The sequence below is a fragment of the Lygodium microphyllum genome, chromosome 25 (assembly GCF_053477565.2).
Source record: "Lygodium microphyllum isolate KBCC chromosome 25, Lygodium_microphyllum_v1.1.10, whole genome shotgun sequence".
In the NCBI taxonomy this organism is placed as follows: domain Eukaryota; kingdom Viridiplantae; phylum Streptophyta; class Polypodiopsida; order Schizaeales; family Lygodiaceae; genus Lygodium; species Lygodium microphyllum.
Genome location: NC_141159.1, coordinates 10,602,320 through 10,617,899, shown reverse-complemented (window position 1 = coordinate 10,617,899; position 15,580 = coordinate 10,602,320). Strand labels below are relative to the sequence as shown.

Sequence of the window (15,580 nt, the reverse complement as noted above, 5' to 3'; positions counted from 1 at the left end):
AGCTTCGCCTTTCTTGAACACAACAGCCTACTCTTGGTGACTAGTCACCGCCATGTTCAACAATGTCACCTCCCTACTACCCTCTGCGCCACCTATCTATCCTTGCTACAATGTTATCATGACATCTCTACCTACCCAACAATACCATCCTCTCCATCATCATCTACACCACTTTTTGAGCAACCTTCAAGTGCACATATCAGTCAATCGAAAGCTCTTTTCACAAAATGTCATTCTCCACTACTTGTTAACTCTTACAAAAAATATACCATTGAACACAAGTTCAAAGCCAAAGTCAAAAGTGCAAGAACAAGAAAACTACAAGTGAAACTAGCCTTCCTTCTTAGAGAGGGTGGTAAAACCTGATCAAACACTTACTTGCAGCAATTAATAAATGAGCATAAATTGAAATGCATGCATTGCCTTATCAATCTTGGACAATAGACATCCCATTGGCCCCAAAACTGGTACCCCTTTCGGTATTTCTTTAACTTTAAATGCTGATGGATTGGCTACAAAAGCCTCTTGTTGTACAAATAATCAGCAAGCAATTTGGAGCAATTGTCCCTTGATTATCACCCAAGACTTTGCACAAGTGAAACCATCAACTAGCCAAATGTTACCCCAATTCACAATGGATGGCCTGGCATCTAAAATCCCTATCAATTCCACGAATTTTAAGTGCTAATTTCAATTTATGATACATTATCTTGTTGGCACATGTCTCGAGGTGGCTGCTAAATTAGGGTTTACAATAGAAATCCTCTTGCTATCCACCAAACCTCGCTGAGATCCACTGAGAATGGCCGAGAAATGCTGGAATCTTTTGAAAATTGACTGGAGAAGGTGAGAGAAAGCCAAGATGAGAGAGAAATGTGATTTTCTTCGCAAGAAAACCCTAAAATCTGCTTGTTGCCTGCTTCAACTTACATTTAATGCAGTAACCTACTACTATGTACCTCCAAAATGTTGTCACCTAGTCAGCAATGCCGTTGCCAACCCTTAGAAGGTGTCTTCTTGCTGTCCCCTACCTGTTGAGGGCCCCAGATGACTATCTTCTCTAGTGAATTGTTGTTCTCTCATGAAAAAATGGACCAACAACTCCCCCCCCCCCCCCCCCTCTCTCTCTCTCTCTCTCTCTCTCTCTTTCTCTCTCTCTCTCTGAGGCTATAAAACTAACTGAATGGCTGAGACCCAACCTCAAAAAAACGTTTTCTCAGCTTGCATGGGCATTTTTGCTAAGTGGCAACCTTCTAAACCCACTTCTCAGCATTATCCAATCATTCAATTAATTTTCAAAATTGAATAATCCTTAAAAATTAATTTCAAGACTTCTGACCATGCCCAAAAGTAAATGTGCCCATCCATAATACTTTTCTTGTCATTGATAACCGGCCTATGCTTACATAGTTCATTGAACACAATGTCCAAGTGTCTTTCATGCTCTACCTCATTCTTTGAATAGATAATCATGTCATCGAAGAAAGTACCCACAAATTGTCACGAGGACGTGAAAATTTGATGCTTTGCTTATGTTTAATTGACATTTGATTAAAGGATTAATCAAATGTGCAATTAAAAGATGCACATGTATTGCACATGTGAGGTGCAAGCTACTTTTTTACAGTTGAAAGCCGAAGGACCCTGTGAAAAAGATGGGTGTCAATGGCAAAAGTTGTAACAAGTTACACTTATTAGATTCTAGGTGAATTTTGGTGTCAGTTTGCCCCTAGGACCATTAATTGGCCATTAAGTGTCAGTGGTGACACTAAAGACTAGGCATTAATTAATGGATTAATGCTTGTCCAAGGGTCAATTAATGCATGGGATCACTTTGGGTTGCAAATGGCCTAGCCTTTTTGGATGGGCAAGTTCAATTTTCTGGGCATGAATTAAAGGCTGAATTAATTTTCAGAATTAATTAATTTTGAAAATTAATTAAATGGCTGAAAATTGCTGAAAATGGATTAAGAAAGCTGTCACTTGGCAAAACTTTCCCATGCAAGTGGGGGCTGAAGGGAGAGGAAAATCTTGTTTTTCATTTTGGAGCTGTTGGGAAGAGGTGTTGGACTATTACTACCAACTTTTGGGGCCATTTCCCAGCCATTGGAGACCATTTTGACGATGGAGATTGCATATTCTTGACCTTGGGAAGCTGGCAATTGCTGCTAATGCAGTTTCTCCTGAAGATCTGTTACAACTCTATAGAAACAGAATTTGTATCCTTTTTTCATTAATTTGTCTATATAATGATTTATTAAATTTGTTTCCTTTGCACTAATTATATATAAAGAAAAGTGCATTGAAGCTGGCCATCACTGATGAGTGGTTACAGGTTATGGTGGACCCAAGCGGTGGGTTAGAGAAAAGATAGTTCACACTTTCATCTATATGACCCGATTGGGCGCCTGTGACCAGAACTCACGCATATCAGGGTTAGACTCGCACACAGAAAGGATTGATGCCTTGAAATGTGGGCTAGATCCGCCAGAACAGACAGTTACAATCAACAAGATGGCATGATCATGAAATACTTGTACAATGTGCATGTGTGGGTTGAAAGCTTGAAATGCACATTTCTTTGCATAAGAAAGTCACATGAAGATTTTGATACCGTTTTTGCGATGTACACGGAAAAAGCTTTCATATAACACCCATATTGGGGGGTCCCTAAGTTTTAGGAGGTCCCTAAATTTTAGGAGCCTTGAATTAGCCTAAAAATGCTAGTCCTAAAAAATAGGGATGTCATTCTAAAAATAGTAAATTATGTACCCTGACTGTGCTTACTAAATTTGGTTGTTTCTATTCTTGACACTATTCAACCCAAAAAGGAAGGCCATAGAGAAGAGACAAGTGTCAAGACACTTGTCACACAAGTTTCCAAGTGTCTCATCACTTGTCACATCTCATGACATGTGGCTGGACACTTGTCTTGTGCTACTCCACTTTCCCCTTTTGTACTAGCTCTTCCCTCTCCTATAAATAAAAGCTCGTTTTTCTTCATTCAGCATCATTTTTCTTTGCTGTAAACTCATGTACAGCACCCACAGATAGCCAGAAACTGGCCCCATCCATCCCCATCATCATTCCCCACTTCTCCATTATCAAATTCTTCCATATTCCCTCTTCTATCACTGCTGTTTTACAGGACAGCAAGCCTGTAAATTCATTACAGCACCTCCTTCTCGAGCTCTTTCTTCCATTTTAGCAACAAGAAGCAAGCCCTATCCATGTACGGCTGATCAACAATGAAGAAAGGCTGATTTCCCCTCTTTCTTCTCTCGTACTGTAAAGAAATCAGTTCTTATCATTGCATAATAGATAATGCATGTGTGTTTGTACATCTTTGCATGATCTTGTGAGAGTGAAAATTACTTCTCCTCACTCTCGGGTTGATTGTAACTGAGCTCTTCCCTAAGGGACTTGGGTTGAGCAAAAATACATTCCTTCGGGGGGGGGGGAGGGTTGCCCATCTTCAACCCTCAATCTTGTCTCCATTACTTTTATATTTTCATGGCTGTAATTTTGTGAGTAATTTTCATTTTCAGCTTTAAGTGTTCATTCTCTTTTGTATTAAATCTCGAAAACAAGCGAAAATCATAATTGTTAAGCATACTACGTTATTCGGGGCGTTTACAAGATCACAGTCTCTGATGGTCCTATGGTTGTTGGTGCATCTGTTTGGGGCTGGTACTGCAGGGCAGCAGCTGATTTTGATCAGTTCTTCGCGACAAATCTCAGAAATTTCTCTCTCTACAGCATTCTCTCATCTCCTTTAGCCTATGCTCAGCCATTCTCAGCAATTCTTAGCCATTCGGAGATCTCAGCCATTTTTGGTGGGCTGATCTGTAATTTCTGCAGTAAACCCTAATTTACAGCAAAAATTAGGGTGTAGCAACCACCTTGGGATCTGTGCCAGAGATTGAAGGTTCAAGGGACTTAAATCAGCAGCTGATAATTGAAGATTTTCAAGGGATTTCAGGAGCCAACCCATCTCGAATTGATTTGGGGCAGCATTTGGCCAGCCAAAGGTCAAATTGGAGAAGAAGTCCTGGGTGAATCAAGGGGCAAATGACCCAAAAGGCTTGCTGGTCATTTATGACAGCAAGAGCAATTGGTGAGCAGGAGGAGATTGAAGAATCTCGAGTTATACTCCTTCCAATTGAATGAAAGCTAAAGAAATACAGCAAGGGGCGCTAATTTTGGGGCCAACAGGGTGTCTACTGTCCAAGAATGTTATGGTAAAGTGTGTATTTCATTTTATGTGCATTTATTTATTGCTGTAATTAACTCTTAAATCAGGTTATCACCACCCATTCCAAGAAGGTTCACAAATCCTCTTAAGTTCCTTGTGCCACCCCCATGTGTGGGGAGGTGCAAAAGGTTTATCAAGACAGCGGCCTGCTCAAACACGCGTCCCTCCTTCCTCCACCCATACGATCATGGGACGACCCCAAAGCACGAATTCAAAATGTCTAGAAAGCTAACAAGGAAGTTTTGAGGAGCTAGTTGTTTAAGATAAAGGGGCTAATTAACCAATGGCAAAAATTTAAAATTTGGCATATTATCAGGAAAATTAACACTAAAGCTCATAAGTTGGTTGAAAATGCTATTTCAAATTATGTTTCTACCACGAGGGTAGACAATCCTAGATATGAAGGCAAGGAAATCCTTCATTTGATTGAAGAGTTTCTAAAAACTAGTGAGCTGAAATCTTTGATTGATAAAGGTAAAAGCCATGCAATTGTTAGAAGGGCCAAGTCATATACGCTTATAAATGACCAATTGTATATGAGAGGGGCTGATAATGCACTGAGAAAAGTATTGGACAACTCTGAAATTTTGGCTTGTTTATCTTATTGTCATGAAGAAGGATGTGGACTCTACTTGCCGAGCCTGTCACTAGTAGTCCATATGCCATCAATGCCATTTATTCTAACAAGCAAAAGATAAAATACATAGCAATGCTTTCCCAACATTAGCTCCGGATTGGTACTGGCTGCAAAAGCCCTACAGATTTTTTAACGATCAAACTTTATCTTTTGGCACACAAGACATTCTTTAACAAATTGTTTAATGTCTCTTTGAAGGCTTGGCCAAAAGAAATACATTTCAAGAGCATTATTTTCTACATTGTGTAACATTCTGCTTGCATAAGCAATCGCATGCCCTTCCTGGTTTAAGACTATATCGATGCAATCTCCTGAAGAATTTGTTTTTGTTTTTGTTTTTTAAGCCGAATTCCTAATCAAACTCAAAGGCGGAACCCTATGCCACTAGCTTATGATTTCGCTACTTCCTTCACGATCAAAATGCTTGGAAGACTCCTCCCATGGGGTGGAGCGTGGGTAAACACTTAGCACCCCGGTTCAGAGGTCCAGGTAGTGCTGGACTCTCACCAGCTAACATTGTCGATCTCAGCAGGTTCCCTTAAAGGGATGCCATACCCCAAGGTTGGGCATCGGCTCAAAGACTCCTAAAGAATCACATTCCACAATGAAAGGTTTTGACAAATTTGGTATAAACAAAATAGGTTTTTTGCTAATATAAAATTTTTAAGCTTCAAAAGCTCTCTTCTCCAGGTTGGTCCACCGAAAGGCCACTGCTTTCTTGGTGAAATCCTACAATGATCCAACAACCAAAGTAAAATATTTAACGAATCTCCTACAATAAGAGCACAATCCAAGAAACCTCGAACTTCATTAATATTGGTCAATTTCAGCAATTCTATAATAGCCTTCACCTTTTCTAAATCCATTCAAATCCTATCTTTGGATAGGATAACCTTTGTTTTTAAGTCTCTCGAGAGGCAACTAGTAGATTTTATTGGATATACTAAATTTCATAGTGATGTTAGCAAGTAAAATCTCTCTTGAAAAAATGGGATTGCTGAGCAAAAAACCAACCTTTTACAGAGGTGGCTCATGCATTGATGTCAAAAAGAAACTTGCCTCATTACTATTGGGCTGAAGCACTTGCTACTGCTACATATATTATGAACACGACACCCATTGTTGTTGTACACGATACGACACTCAAAGAGAAGTTTACAAGTAAAAAGTCAAATCGGTCCCATCTAAAAGTATTTGGATATATTGAAACACTATTTTCAAGTGTTGCTTACACTCTTCTTCAATGGTTGGATCTACTCTTCTATGCTAGGGTATTCCTAATACAACATCACAATGGCTAAGACCTTCCATGACAAAACTCTCATGATCTGTATAGTCACCTATCTCAATCCATAATTCCCAAAGATTGGAGTAACTTGATATTCCATCCCTTTTAAAGAAGCACCTAATATTTCTTGTATTCCAAAAACCTCTCCTTCGGTAGATGTAGAGCTTTGACAATCCGAGGATACATATAATGATATGCCATCTCTATGTCGACATGAATGAGACAGGGCAAGCCATAAAAGCTTCCTTTTCTCTAATGGAGTTTCATCCTACTATAATGACTATTTAGATACAGTATTTTCTTGAGGTACCTTTTGGGGCCAATTCTCCTTCTTTGCCTTGTTAACGCAGTGACCAACTATATATTAGTAGATATGTCAATTCATGGCTGAGTCTGTGCATGTGATTCAGTGGGCTAGGGCACCATTTTATTTCCTAGATTATTTAGGCATTTTATGACGACTATTTTAGCATTTTATGCTAGCCGACCAACGTTAATTGCTAGCTAACTTGCTACCATTTATGCCATTCTTTTTACCTATTTGTTCCAAGCACTCCTCCTCTACGAATATATTCATCATCTATCATTCACAAGTCCTTGGTGGCGAGCGGAGCTAGTGACAGTGCCTTCGCAGCCAGTGACTCACATTAGTTCTATACTATCTCATAACTTGGTATACGGATTCCATTTCCCAAGCATCTCTTTGCTTCCAAGTTCTTTGTGCAATGTTCTTTTCTTTTCTTTTGCAGTGTTTCTCTTCTCTCTTGTGTTCAGCAGTCTATTACAGCAGTTTTCCACACTTCTGTCATTGCATCCACTTCTGACATGGTATCAGTTTTCAGGATCATTGATCCTGCTGCTGTTTTACACTGTTTCAGGTCTCAATTTTGTCTTTTCATCTGCTGTTTGGACCTGTTCTTGCTGCTGTGACTGATTTACATCCCAGGCAACCTTCCTTTGCTAGTTTTTCAGCCTATTCTGCTGCTATTTTTTTAGCGTTTTGCAGTCTACCATCTGCGTTCACAGATTTCTAGGGCTATTTCAGGGGCGGGGACCTGTTATTGACCCTTCCACATCTGCGTTTTGGGGACAGCAAGCTAAGGCAACCTGTTTATCACAGTTCATGACTGTGCTTTGTCATCAGCATCTGCCTTTTGCTTTTTTGCTTCAATGCAGGGTTAGGCAAAAGGTTTCAGGCTGTTTTTTTTGTTGTGATTGGTCCGTATTTTCCTTTGTGATAAACTGCTCAGCTTTAGAGTGGGTTCATGTGCATCCAGTTGTCGTGTTCTCATCACACTAATTTGGTTACTGTTGATCTTTTTTCTATGTACTTTCTTTCTTGAAAGAACTCGTGCAAACCTTGTGAGTTTGCATTTTTGGCATACTTTCTCATTACATATCCCTTGTTTTCTTCATCTTCTCTATATCTCCCTCATCATGGTTCCTCCGACATCTACTTCTGATGGTTAGCATGCAGCCATTATTTACTCATCTACAAGTGTAATATTGGAGACTTCTTGTGTTCAGCTTCCAATTTCTACGAGGCTCCTATCACTTGATGCTTCACATGTTTTAGGTTCAGAGAGGGGTGCTATACAGCAAAATAAGTATCAGTGCTATTATTGTGGCAAGAAAGGATACCTCTAGACAGCCTACAAGACATAAGCAGCTTTACGACAAGGACAAGAGCAGCCGATGACAAAGGGTGACAACTCTCTCAGCAAGTCTTCCTTAGGTCCAAGATTAAGCTCTAGCTATGTGGCCCTGGCAATGGCTACAAGGGTCTCCCTTCCAGGTTGCTAATACAAATGATGTGGTCATCCCTCACAACTCTCCAATGCTAGAGAGGGAGTGTGAGAGGGTGGTGAGATGGGGTTGGAGACCCTCATCTATACAAGTGCACAAGTTCTCGAGAGGGGTTTTCCTAACACATCGACCAAAGTCTAGCAGATTCAAATCCTCGAGCCGGAATTGACATCCAGATTCATGATGAATTGGTTCTTTGAGCAGGATTCGCTCCTAGTTTAAGCTCACATGAGAGGACACTTTTTGTGCATGTAATTTAGTGGGCTAGGACACCAGTTTATTTCCTAGATTATTTAGGCATTTTATGATGGCTATTTTAGCATTTTAGATTGGCCGATCAACATTAAATACTAACCAACCTACTAACATTTCTAGCATTCTTTTTGTCTATTTATTCTAGGCACTTCTCCACCAATATATTCATCATCTATCATTCACAAGTCCTTGGTGGAGAGAGAAGCCGATGCTAGTGCCTTCACAACGGGTGACTCACATTGGTTCTGTACTATCTCATATCTTAATATATGGATTCCATTTCCCGAGCATCTCTTTGCTTTTGAGTTTTTTGTAGTGTCTTTTCTTTTCTTTTGCAGTGTTTCTCTTCTCACTTGTGTTCAACGGTCTATTACAACAATTTTCTGTGCTTCCATCATTGCATCCACTTCTGACACCATGCGTCCCTTTTCTCCACAAGAGAAACATCTGCCTTCTCTTGTTATGCATCTTGGATTGCTTCCAAAGTATCAAGCTTGGTCATCTTGACAACTCATCATACCATAGTATGTAGCCCATGGATAAACTTTCTCATCTCCATATTGTAAGGAACTTTATTCAGATGTAAATTTAAGAGAAATAGCTACAAACTTGTTGATATAGGATTTTACATTTTCTCCTTGGCCTTGCTTTAACTCATTCCATTCTTTTTGTACCAAAGGATGACGACGGAAACTTCTTGTTGAACATCTCCTTAAAGTCCTTCCAAGACTTGGGTTTCTTTTTGTCTTAAACAACTTTGACCTATAAATTTAAAGTGGTATCCTTCAAATACATTTTAACAAGTCTAATCTTTGATTTTTCCACATAACCTTCACCACCAAAACCAACATCAAATTGTTGAAGCATCTCTCTTACCATAGAAAATATCAAACTTGATGCTCTTCTCTCTAGGCTTGAATTCCCTTTACTATCGTCTTCCTTTGCTAAGCATCCTTGGAGATTCAACTATCATGAAAATAGTTGGTTCTTTAACTTTTTTCTTGCCCTTCTCCATGGAGGGATTTTCAAAACAAAAAGAGAAAGCTAGTGTATAATGAGACTTGAATGATAGGTGATGCGTATCTTCATAGACTTTGTTGCATCAAAAACATTGAACATTTCATGCTAAGATAGGCCCTCACAACTGTAATAGCATCTGTCTCAAGAGCCTTCTCAAGTAAGGAGATCTTTGAACATCTTCACTTCAACCTCAGCTTTTGCCCTTCTCTCCATTAAAGCTTGAATTTTGGATCAGCTTCCACCTCCCTGTATCTTTGTATCTTATCATAATTAGAGAAGCATACAAGTACAAACTGTCAAGAGCCTTCCATTTGGTAGCCACAATCCTCTTTGCCTCTTAACATAGTGAACCTTAATAATATTGTTGAGTCCAAAAATCTTGCCACACTAGAAAAGTTCTTAAAAGAAAGAAGTCCTTGCTATGATATCAATGTAAGCATTAAAAAGAACATGAGAATAACAATACTTTAAGCTTAAACAACTTGATCAATTATCACCATGAAAACTAGAAGATAAAGGAAGCAAGATAGAAAATTATAAAGAGAGATAACACCATGATGACAAAAAAAATCGGCCCCTCCCCCTTTACAAGATTTTATTGAAACGAGCCATAGTCACAAAGTACCTTAACCATATACATAGGGACTGAATTGCTACAAATTTGAGAACTAGAGATTTGAAGCCCTCATTTCTACATATAACAGATAGCAATTTCATATCCTTCTCTTGTGCTTTGATGTGTTTAAGCTTAGTAGAAAGATTCTTGAACGAGTGCTAGATAGGTAAGTACAAACCATGTGGCTGCAGTTTCAACGTTAGAGCTTGCTAGAAATGAAAAGAGAGACCTTCAATATATAGATGTGGACCTTTGGTGCTCAAAAGTGAAGTATGCAAACAAGATTGTTTCCTAATGTATTTGGTGCTCCTAGCATGTCAAGTGTACATGAGAGGCTAGTCAACTAGATGCGAGGTTTCATGCTAGCTAAAATAGAATTGCAGCAATGTGAAAGTTCCAAGGATCTATGCACTCCAAAGAGAAAAAGTCCTAAAACCTAGTGGAGGTTTCAAGGCAAGTAAAGTTAGAGGATGAGATGCTAGATGTACGTTGTTGAGACTAACATCACTTCGCAGCTCACTAAAATGGCAAGGGCAATAGATGCTCATGGACAAAAACAAAGGGTGCAAGGAAGAGTGGTCAAAACTAGATCCCTTTATAGAACTTTCTTAGCCATTTGTCTTGGAGTTTTGTAATTTGAATAAGGTTTATCTAAAGATGTTTTGGAGCTTTACAAGAGCTGAAAGAAATTTGATCTTAATTTGAGACTTACTTTTGGGCTAATTTTAAGGCAGCCTAAAATAACACACATTCTAGGTCCTTAATTACAAAACTTCAACATGCTCTTTCAAATTCATGGGTAAGATCTCTTAAAGATATCCTTCCAAGTTACTCCAACAAATCCAAGCATTGAGATCCCCACAAAGTCAATAAAATCTTAAGAAACTCATATTGTGTCTTAGCATCCATACTTACACAACTACCACACCACTTGTCACAACATGTACCACATTCTCCAACAACCACCTGCACAATGGCACCTCAAATGTGTTACGTGCATATGGACGTGTTTATGGCAAACTAATACCACCATGACCAGCCTTAGAGGGCACATGGGATTGCAACAATGGGGTTCTTGACTATAAACTTATTGGTGAACCATCTTCTTGGTCTTCTTTTCCTTGGCTATTGGGCACACCTATCTTTACGATTGCAAGAAAATATCCCAACATATCAAGAAATTTGTCCAAGTCCTTGTCACTTGTAGGGCAAGGTGGCCCTCAACTTCAATCACACTACTAGTCTTTATGGCATGCATGGTTACAATTCCACTATCTTTAGCCATCACCACCACTTCCATAGACCTCAAGATCTTTGTATAAAAGTGCTTCTTTTAAAATGGTTGACTTATTCACTTCAACAATTTGGCTAGGACAAGGCATACCATTGCAATATGCTTTAAAAATTGCTATGCAATCCTGCTTCAACAAATTGCTCACCGCCAAATAGTTTGCAGCCCATGCAATTACATAGTTCTCCACATAACATGAGGATGCCTACTTTTTTCATCCAAAGCAATTATTTCAAGTTTCAAGACATTCTAAAGGCATGAATAAACTCTGGCATTAGACCATCCCAAATAGGCCATTTATATTTCCCTAAATGCTACCTTTGCCTTTTTCAGCTCCTCCACTGTGAAATGTGCCTCCATTATGCTAGACTGTGCAGCTCCTATGATACTCGTGGAGGTGCAAAGGGGTCTTTTGAGAGAGTGATAGGTCAATGGCGATTCATACACAGAGCAAACATACAATTATTGAAATGTATAATACAAAGGAAAAAGAAAAACAAAACGATGTGTTTTCTTGGCTGTCTACTAATCATGCCCTCACTTTCATGATTGATTGATGCCTTCTATGCATATGCAATTAATTAGAAAAGCTTTAGTATAACCACCTTTAACTTCTCTTTGTTTTAGTCTTGCCTTGTTGCCATTTTGCACTTTTCTTCAATTACTCAAATGAATGATGTGTTTGTTGGCCTTCACATGCTTGCATGTCCACATGAGCTAACAACTAGCAATGCTGACTACAGATTGTACTTCAATTAGTTTCTAATATGTCTACGAGCATTGCCAACATCCATCTATCATATTTTAACAAACAAACTACTGCCAAACAAAACCCATGGCGATACTTTGATGGGCTTATGGCAGCTTTGATGTGTTGACCTATTGCATTGCCAATTATTGGTATTCACTAAGAATAGTCTTTACTGTGGCAGAAAGCATCATTTACTTGCACATCAAACTGTAATGAAATCCATAGAGTGGCATGATCAAAGAGCATTTAGGCTCCTACCAATCCACATTTTAGATGAGAATTTGTCATATTTATCAAAATCCAGCCAATACCATCTATCTAGCCTCCTCGAATATAAAATATCCGCTGATTTTACCCCTCTTTCAACTAGTAATTCAGAAGCACAGAAGGACCCCCCACATTCATACAATTCTCCACGAAGCCTATGTTGCACAAGCATCCCTCTACCAAAAGGATCATAGTAAGCAACATATGCTGCAGCTATCAAAAATGTTGGTAATGGGTGCAGGATGTCATATCCTGCAAAATGAATAGCTTTTCCAATCAACACGTGGTACTTGTATCTGTAGTCAAAACAAATGTGGCTGCATCCATATGCACATAATGCCACAATAAACAACAATTCAAAACATAGCAAACACCTTGAATTCTCAAAATAATGTATTTCAATGGTATAACTCATTCAATTAAATATGACAAACTTCATATATGCTGCACAGGTCAACCTTAATGCCTTCTTCATCACTAATCCTATCAATATCAAAAGTGTGCTCATCCACATAATAAAGATGTATGCCTCCTTTGATAGGCTTAGCTGACAATGCACCCACTTCAGTGGGGCAGCCTACAAGTACAAAAGAAGCATCCACCTTTCAGTTTTCCTTTTCCTTTAGCACATGCGTTGGTAGAACTATTAATAGATATCCTTGATAGTTGCACTTTGTCCTTTCTTGGATCCTATATCAAATAAAGCCTTTGCAACTTCCTGAGAACTTGTACCTTAGCAACTTTCCCTTTCACTTTGGTTGTATTTGGCCAATCAGTTTTGTTGACATGCACTTCTTGTAGAGCCATTGCAGGTGGAGGAACTTGATGTATGAGAGTTGAGCGCTCTTGATTGCACATGAGAAAATTCATGACAATAAAAACAAGCCCCATGAAATTTCCCAATTTCCAAGTAAATGGACTGAGCCCCAAGAGGTTTCACATCAAATCAATGGTAAGGCTAATCAGTGGCCAATGAAAAAACAACGAATGCTACATTTCAGCCTGTAAATTACAACGCTTTTGCAACAAATGCAGCTCTCTAGTAATTGTTTACCCCATCTTGGGAAATTCCACCTCTACCCATGCTAGACATTTACGGTCCCTAGTAGCAAGGCCAAGCAAACACATGGAACTAGGAATTGTTTGAGTTGAGAATTTTTGAGGCATATTCTCTAAGAAAACCACTATGTGAAAAACCCACGCACCAAAGAAAACACCATCTGCATAATCTTTAAAGCAAAGCTTTCAGCCATTACCAACATCTATAGCCAATGGCATCTTTGAAAGGAAGAAATATATGACTGAATTGTTGCCGATTAGCAATATCCTGGATAGCTCTTCCTTTCTAGCTTGTCCCAGGTGGTTCGTTGCAGCCTTTCTTAGCCTTTTAACAAAGCACCACAATGAAGGTTTTTCTCATCACTGCCTCTATTAGCTTTTGACAAGGCAGGGCTTCGAAGCTTGTAAGCACAATGCTCTGAGAAGCCTGAATTAGTATTTATGTTTGACAGCTTGTTTGTAGAGCTCCATCACAGAGCCTCTCAGCCAAGTTAGATTCCTTTTAACATAAGCATATACTAGGGTATTGATAAATCCTAGCTTAATAAGCAGAAGTCCCTTTGGCAACCAAACCTTGGTCCATATGTTTACTCCTATCATCAAATCCTCCCATGCTTCAAAACCTTATGTACCTGATGATTCGTTCAGGTTTAAAATAGAGCAAACGGTAGCAAAAGCTCTACGTACCTGTAAACGTCATCAACTATCTTAACAACATCTTCACGGCTGATCCTGTGCCTGTTTGAAGAGCTCCACCCTTCAATAAGGATGCAAAATGTTAGCTTTAGAAAGAACAATGAATCAATGCACAGCATTCATTCTCAACATAGGACTTCAGATCACTCTACAAAATTGTGAGTTTAGAAATCTGCCTACTAAGATCAACCAGTCAATATGGTTTTTAAGTTTTATATCAATCAATAAACTTTCCTGGAAACAAGAGAGCTTACCAGGCTGCTGGCGGTCCGGAACGAGGATAGCAGCCATTATTTTGTCAATAAGTATCTGGTCAGAAATAAGACCATCAGGAAAAGACCGGAACTTAATCTGCCGTATTCCAATCATCAAGTCCAAAGTAACAACAAAACACCTGTTTTTTTCCTTGTTTTGCAGCACCAATCCGAGAGAGAACATCCTTTAACTCTTTTAGACGAAACGTTTCCAACATTTTCTGCAGATGATGGGAGAGGTATGGTTAACTATTACCCCAGAAATGTCTCGCCACACTCCTACTTTGCACAAACCAAACCGAGCTACTCGTGTTTAATTTCTTTCTCTAACTACATGCATAGCTTGTAAACGTAGATATTCAATGTCTGAGTCTCATCAATTCACTTGTTTTAATCCACAAATCAGACGAGGTTATATTTGTCATGGAAATCCGAGATATAGCTCCTGCAAACCTGTCTTTTGATTCCTAGGCGTAACTTCAAGTACTCAACAGGAGGAGATATGCATGAGCAGATGCAGTAATCGCAGTGGAACCAAACGTCTGTTTTGAAATTCAGGACCAAATGCCTAATGGAGAAGGTAGTGCCATACCTGACAACGAGATGCCAACTCATCCATGATGAGTAAAGAAACGCGTGACGATGATGCAAAAGGTCCGTAGCTTCAAGAGAGAAGAAAGAGATGGCACTTGATGCTCAGGAACCGGATCGCACACAGTTTCTCCATGGCTGTGTGCGGGTGTGACGGAAAAGCATGCAAGCAAGGTCAGGAAAAACGACGATGAGGAAGGAGGTCGGCTGTGTTTCAACTTTGCTAGTCTGATATCTGATAATCGAACAATCTTCTTCCCGTCATGGCAGTGCCAGGGACACACAATGCATGTAGGAACCTGGAAGTAATTTGACTGCTTTTTCGAAGAGAAGGAAAACCAAAAAATACTAATAATTATAATTTACTTGACGTTTCCACGTCATAATGTTTGGGCTCTCTATAGAGAACAATGAGAGAGAGAGAGAGAGAGAGCGCGTTTGGATATAACACCGTTAATACACTAGTGGCCTTGACCTATTGTTGGCGTATGAATGGAGCTTATGTATCTAAAAATCTCCAAGCCTCACACCCAGCTTTTAGGACCAGGACACGTACGGTAAATTCTACTTACATAAGTCCATATAATCAAGTAAAACATTATGGATGGATACGTTGGCTTAAGTGAACCCTCATGTCAAAACTTGCACAAGTGATGGGAATACCCTTCCAATTCATGGGTACTATGTTGACCAATTAGAGTGCATGAGAGATGACAACAACTCATTAGTCCAATCCTCTCTCTCTCTCTCTCTCTCTCTCTCTCTCTCTCTCTCTCTCTCTCTCTCTCTCTCTC

The 15,580-nt window shown here is 39.3% G+C and overlaps 1 protein-coding gene across 10 annotated transcripts in view; it reads right to left on the bottom strand.

Annotated features, from left to right (window-relative positions):
- The window catches only part of LOC148013909 (E3 SUMO-protein ligase SIZ1-like), a 105,419-nt gene extending 90,305 nt beyond the window's left edge, over window positions 1-15,114 (bottom strand). For 6 of the 10 annotated variants that reach the window (XR_015688669.1, XR_015688668.1, XR_015688667.1 and 3 more), the window contains exons 1-4: window positions 14,788-15,113; window positions 14,336-14,416; window positions 14,196-14,250; window positions 13,933-14,002 (exon numbers count right to left, since the gene is read on the bottom strand). Coding sequence is in view for 1 of the 10 variants with exons in the window: in XM_087666875.1 (XP_087523001.1) it covers window positions 13,933-14,002; window positions 14,196-14,250; window positions 14,336-14,416; window positions 14,788-14,814 (233 nt within the window). In the remaining 9 variants the exon portion in view is untranslated. Of the gene's footprint in view, window positions 1-13,932; window positions 14,003-14,195; window positions 14,251-14,335; window positions 14,417-14,787 lie in introns of those variants that run through there. The other 4 variants (XR_015688672.1, XR_015688674.1, XM_087666875.1 and 1 more) reach the window with 2 other exon arrangements.
- Between the last annotated feature and the right edge of the window lie 466 nt (window positions 15,115-15,580).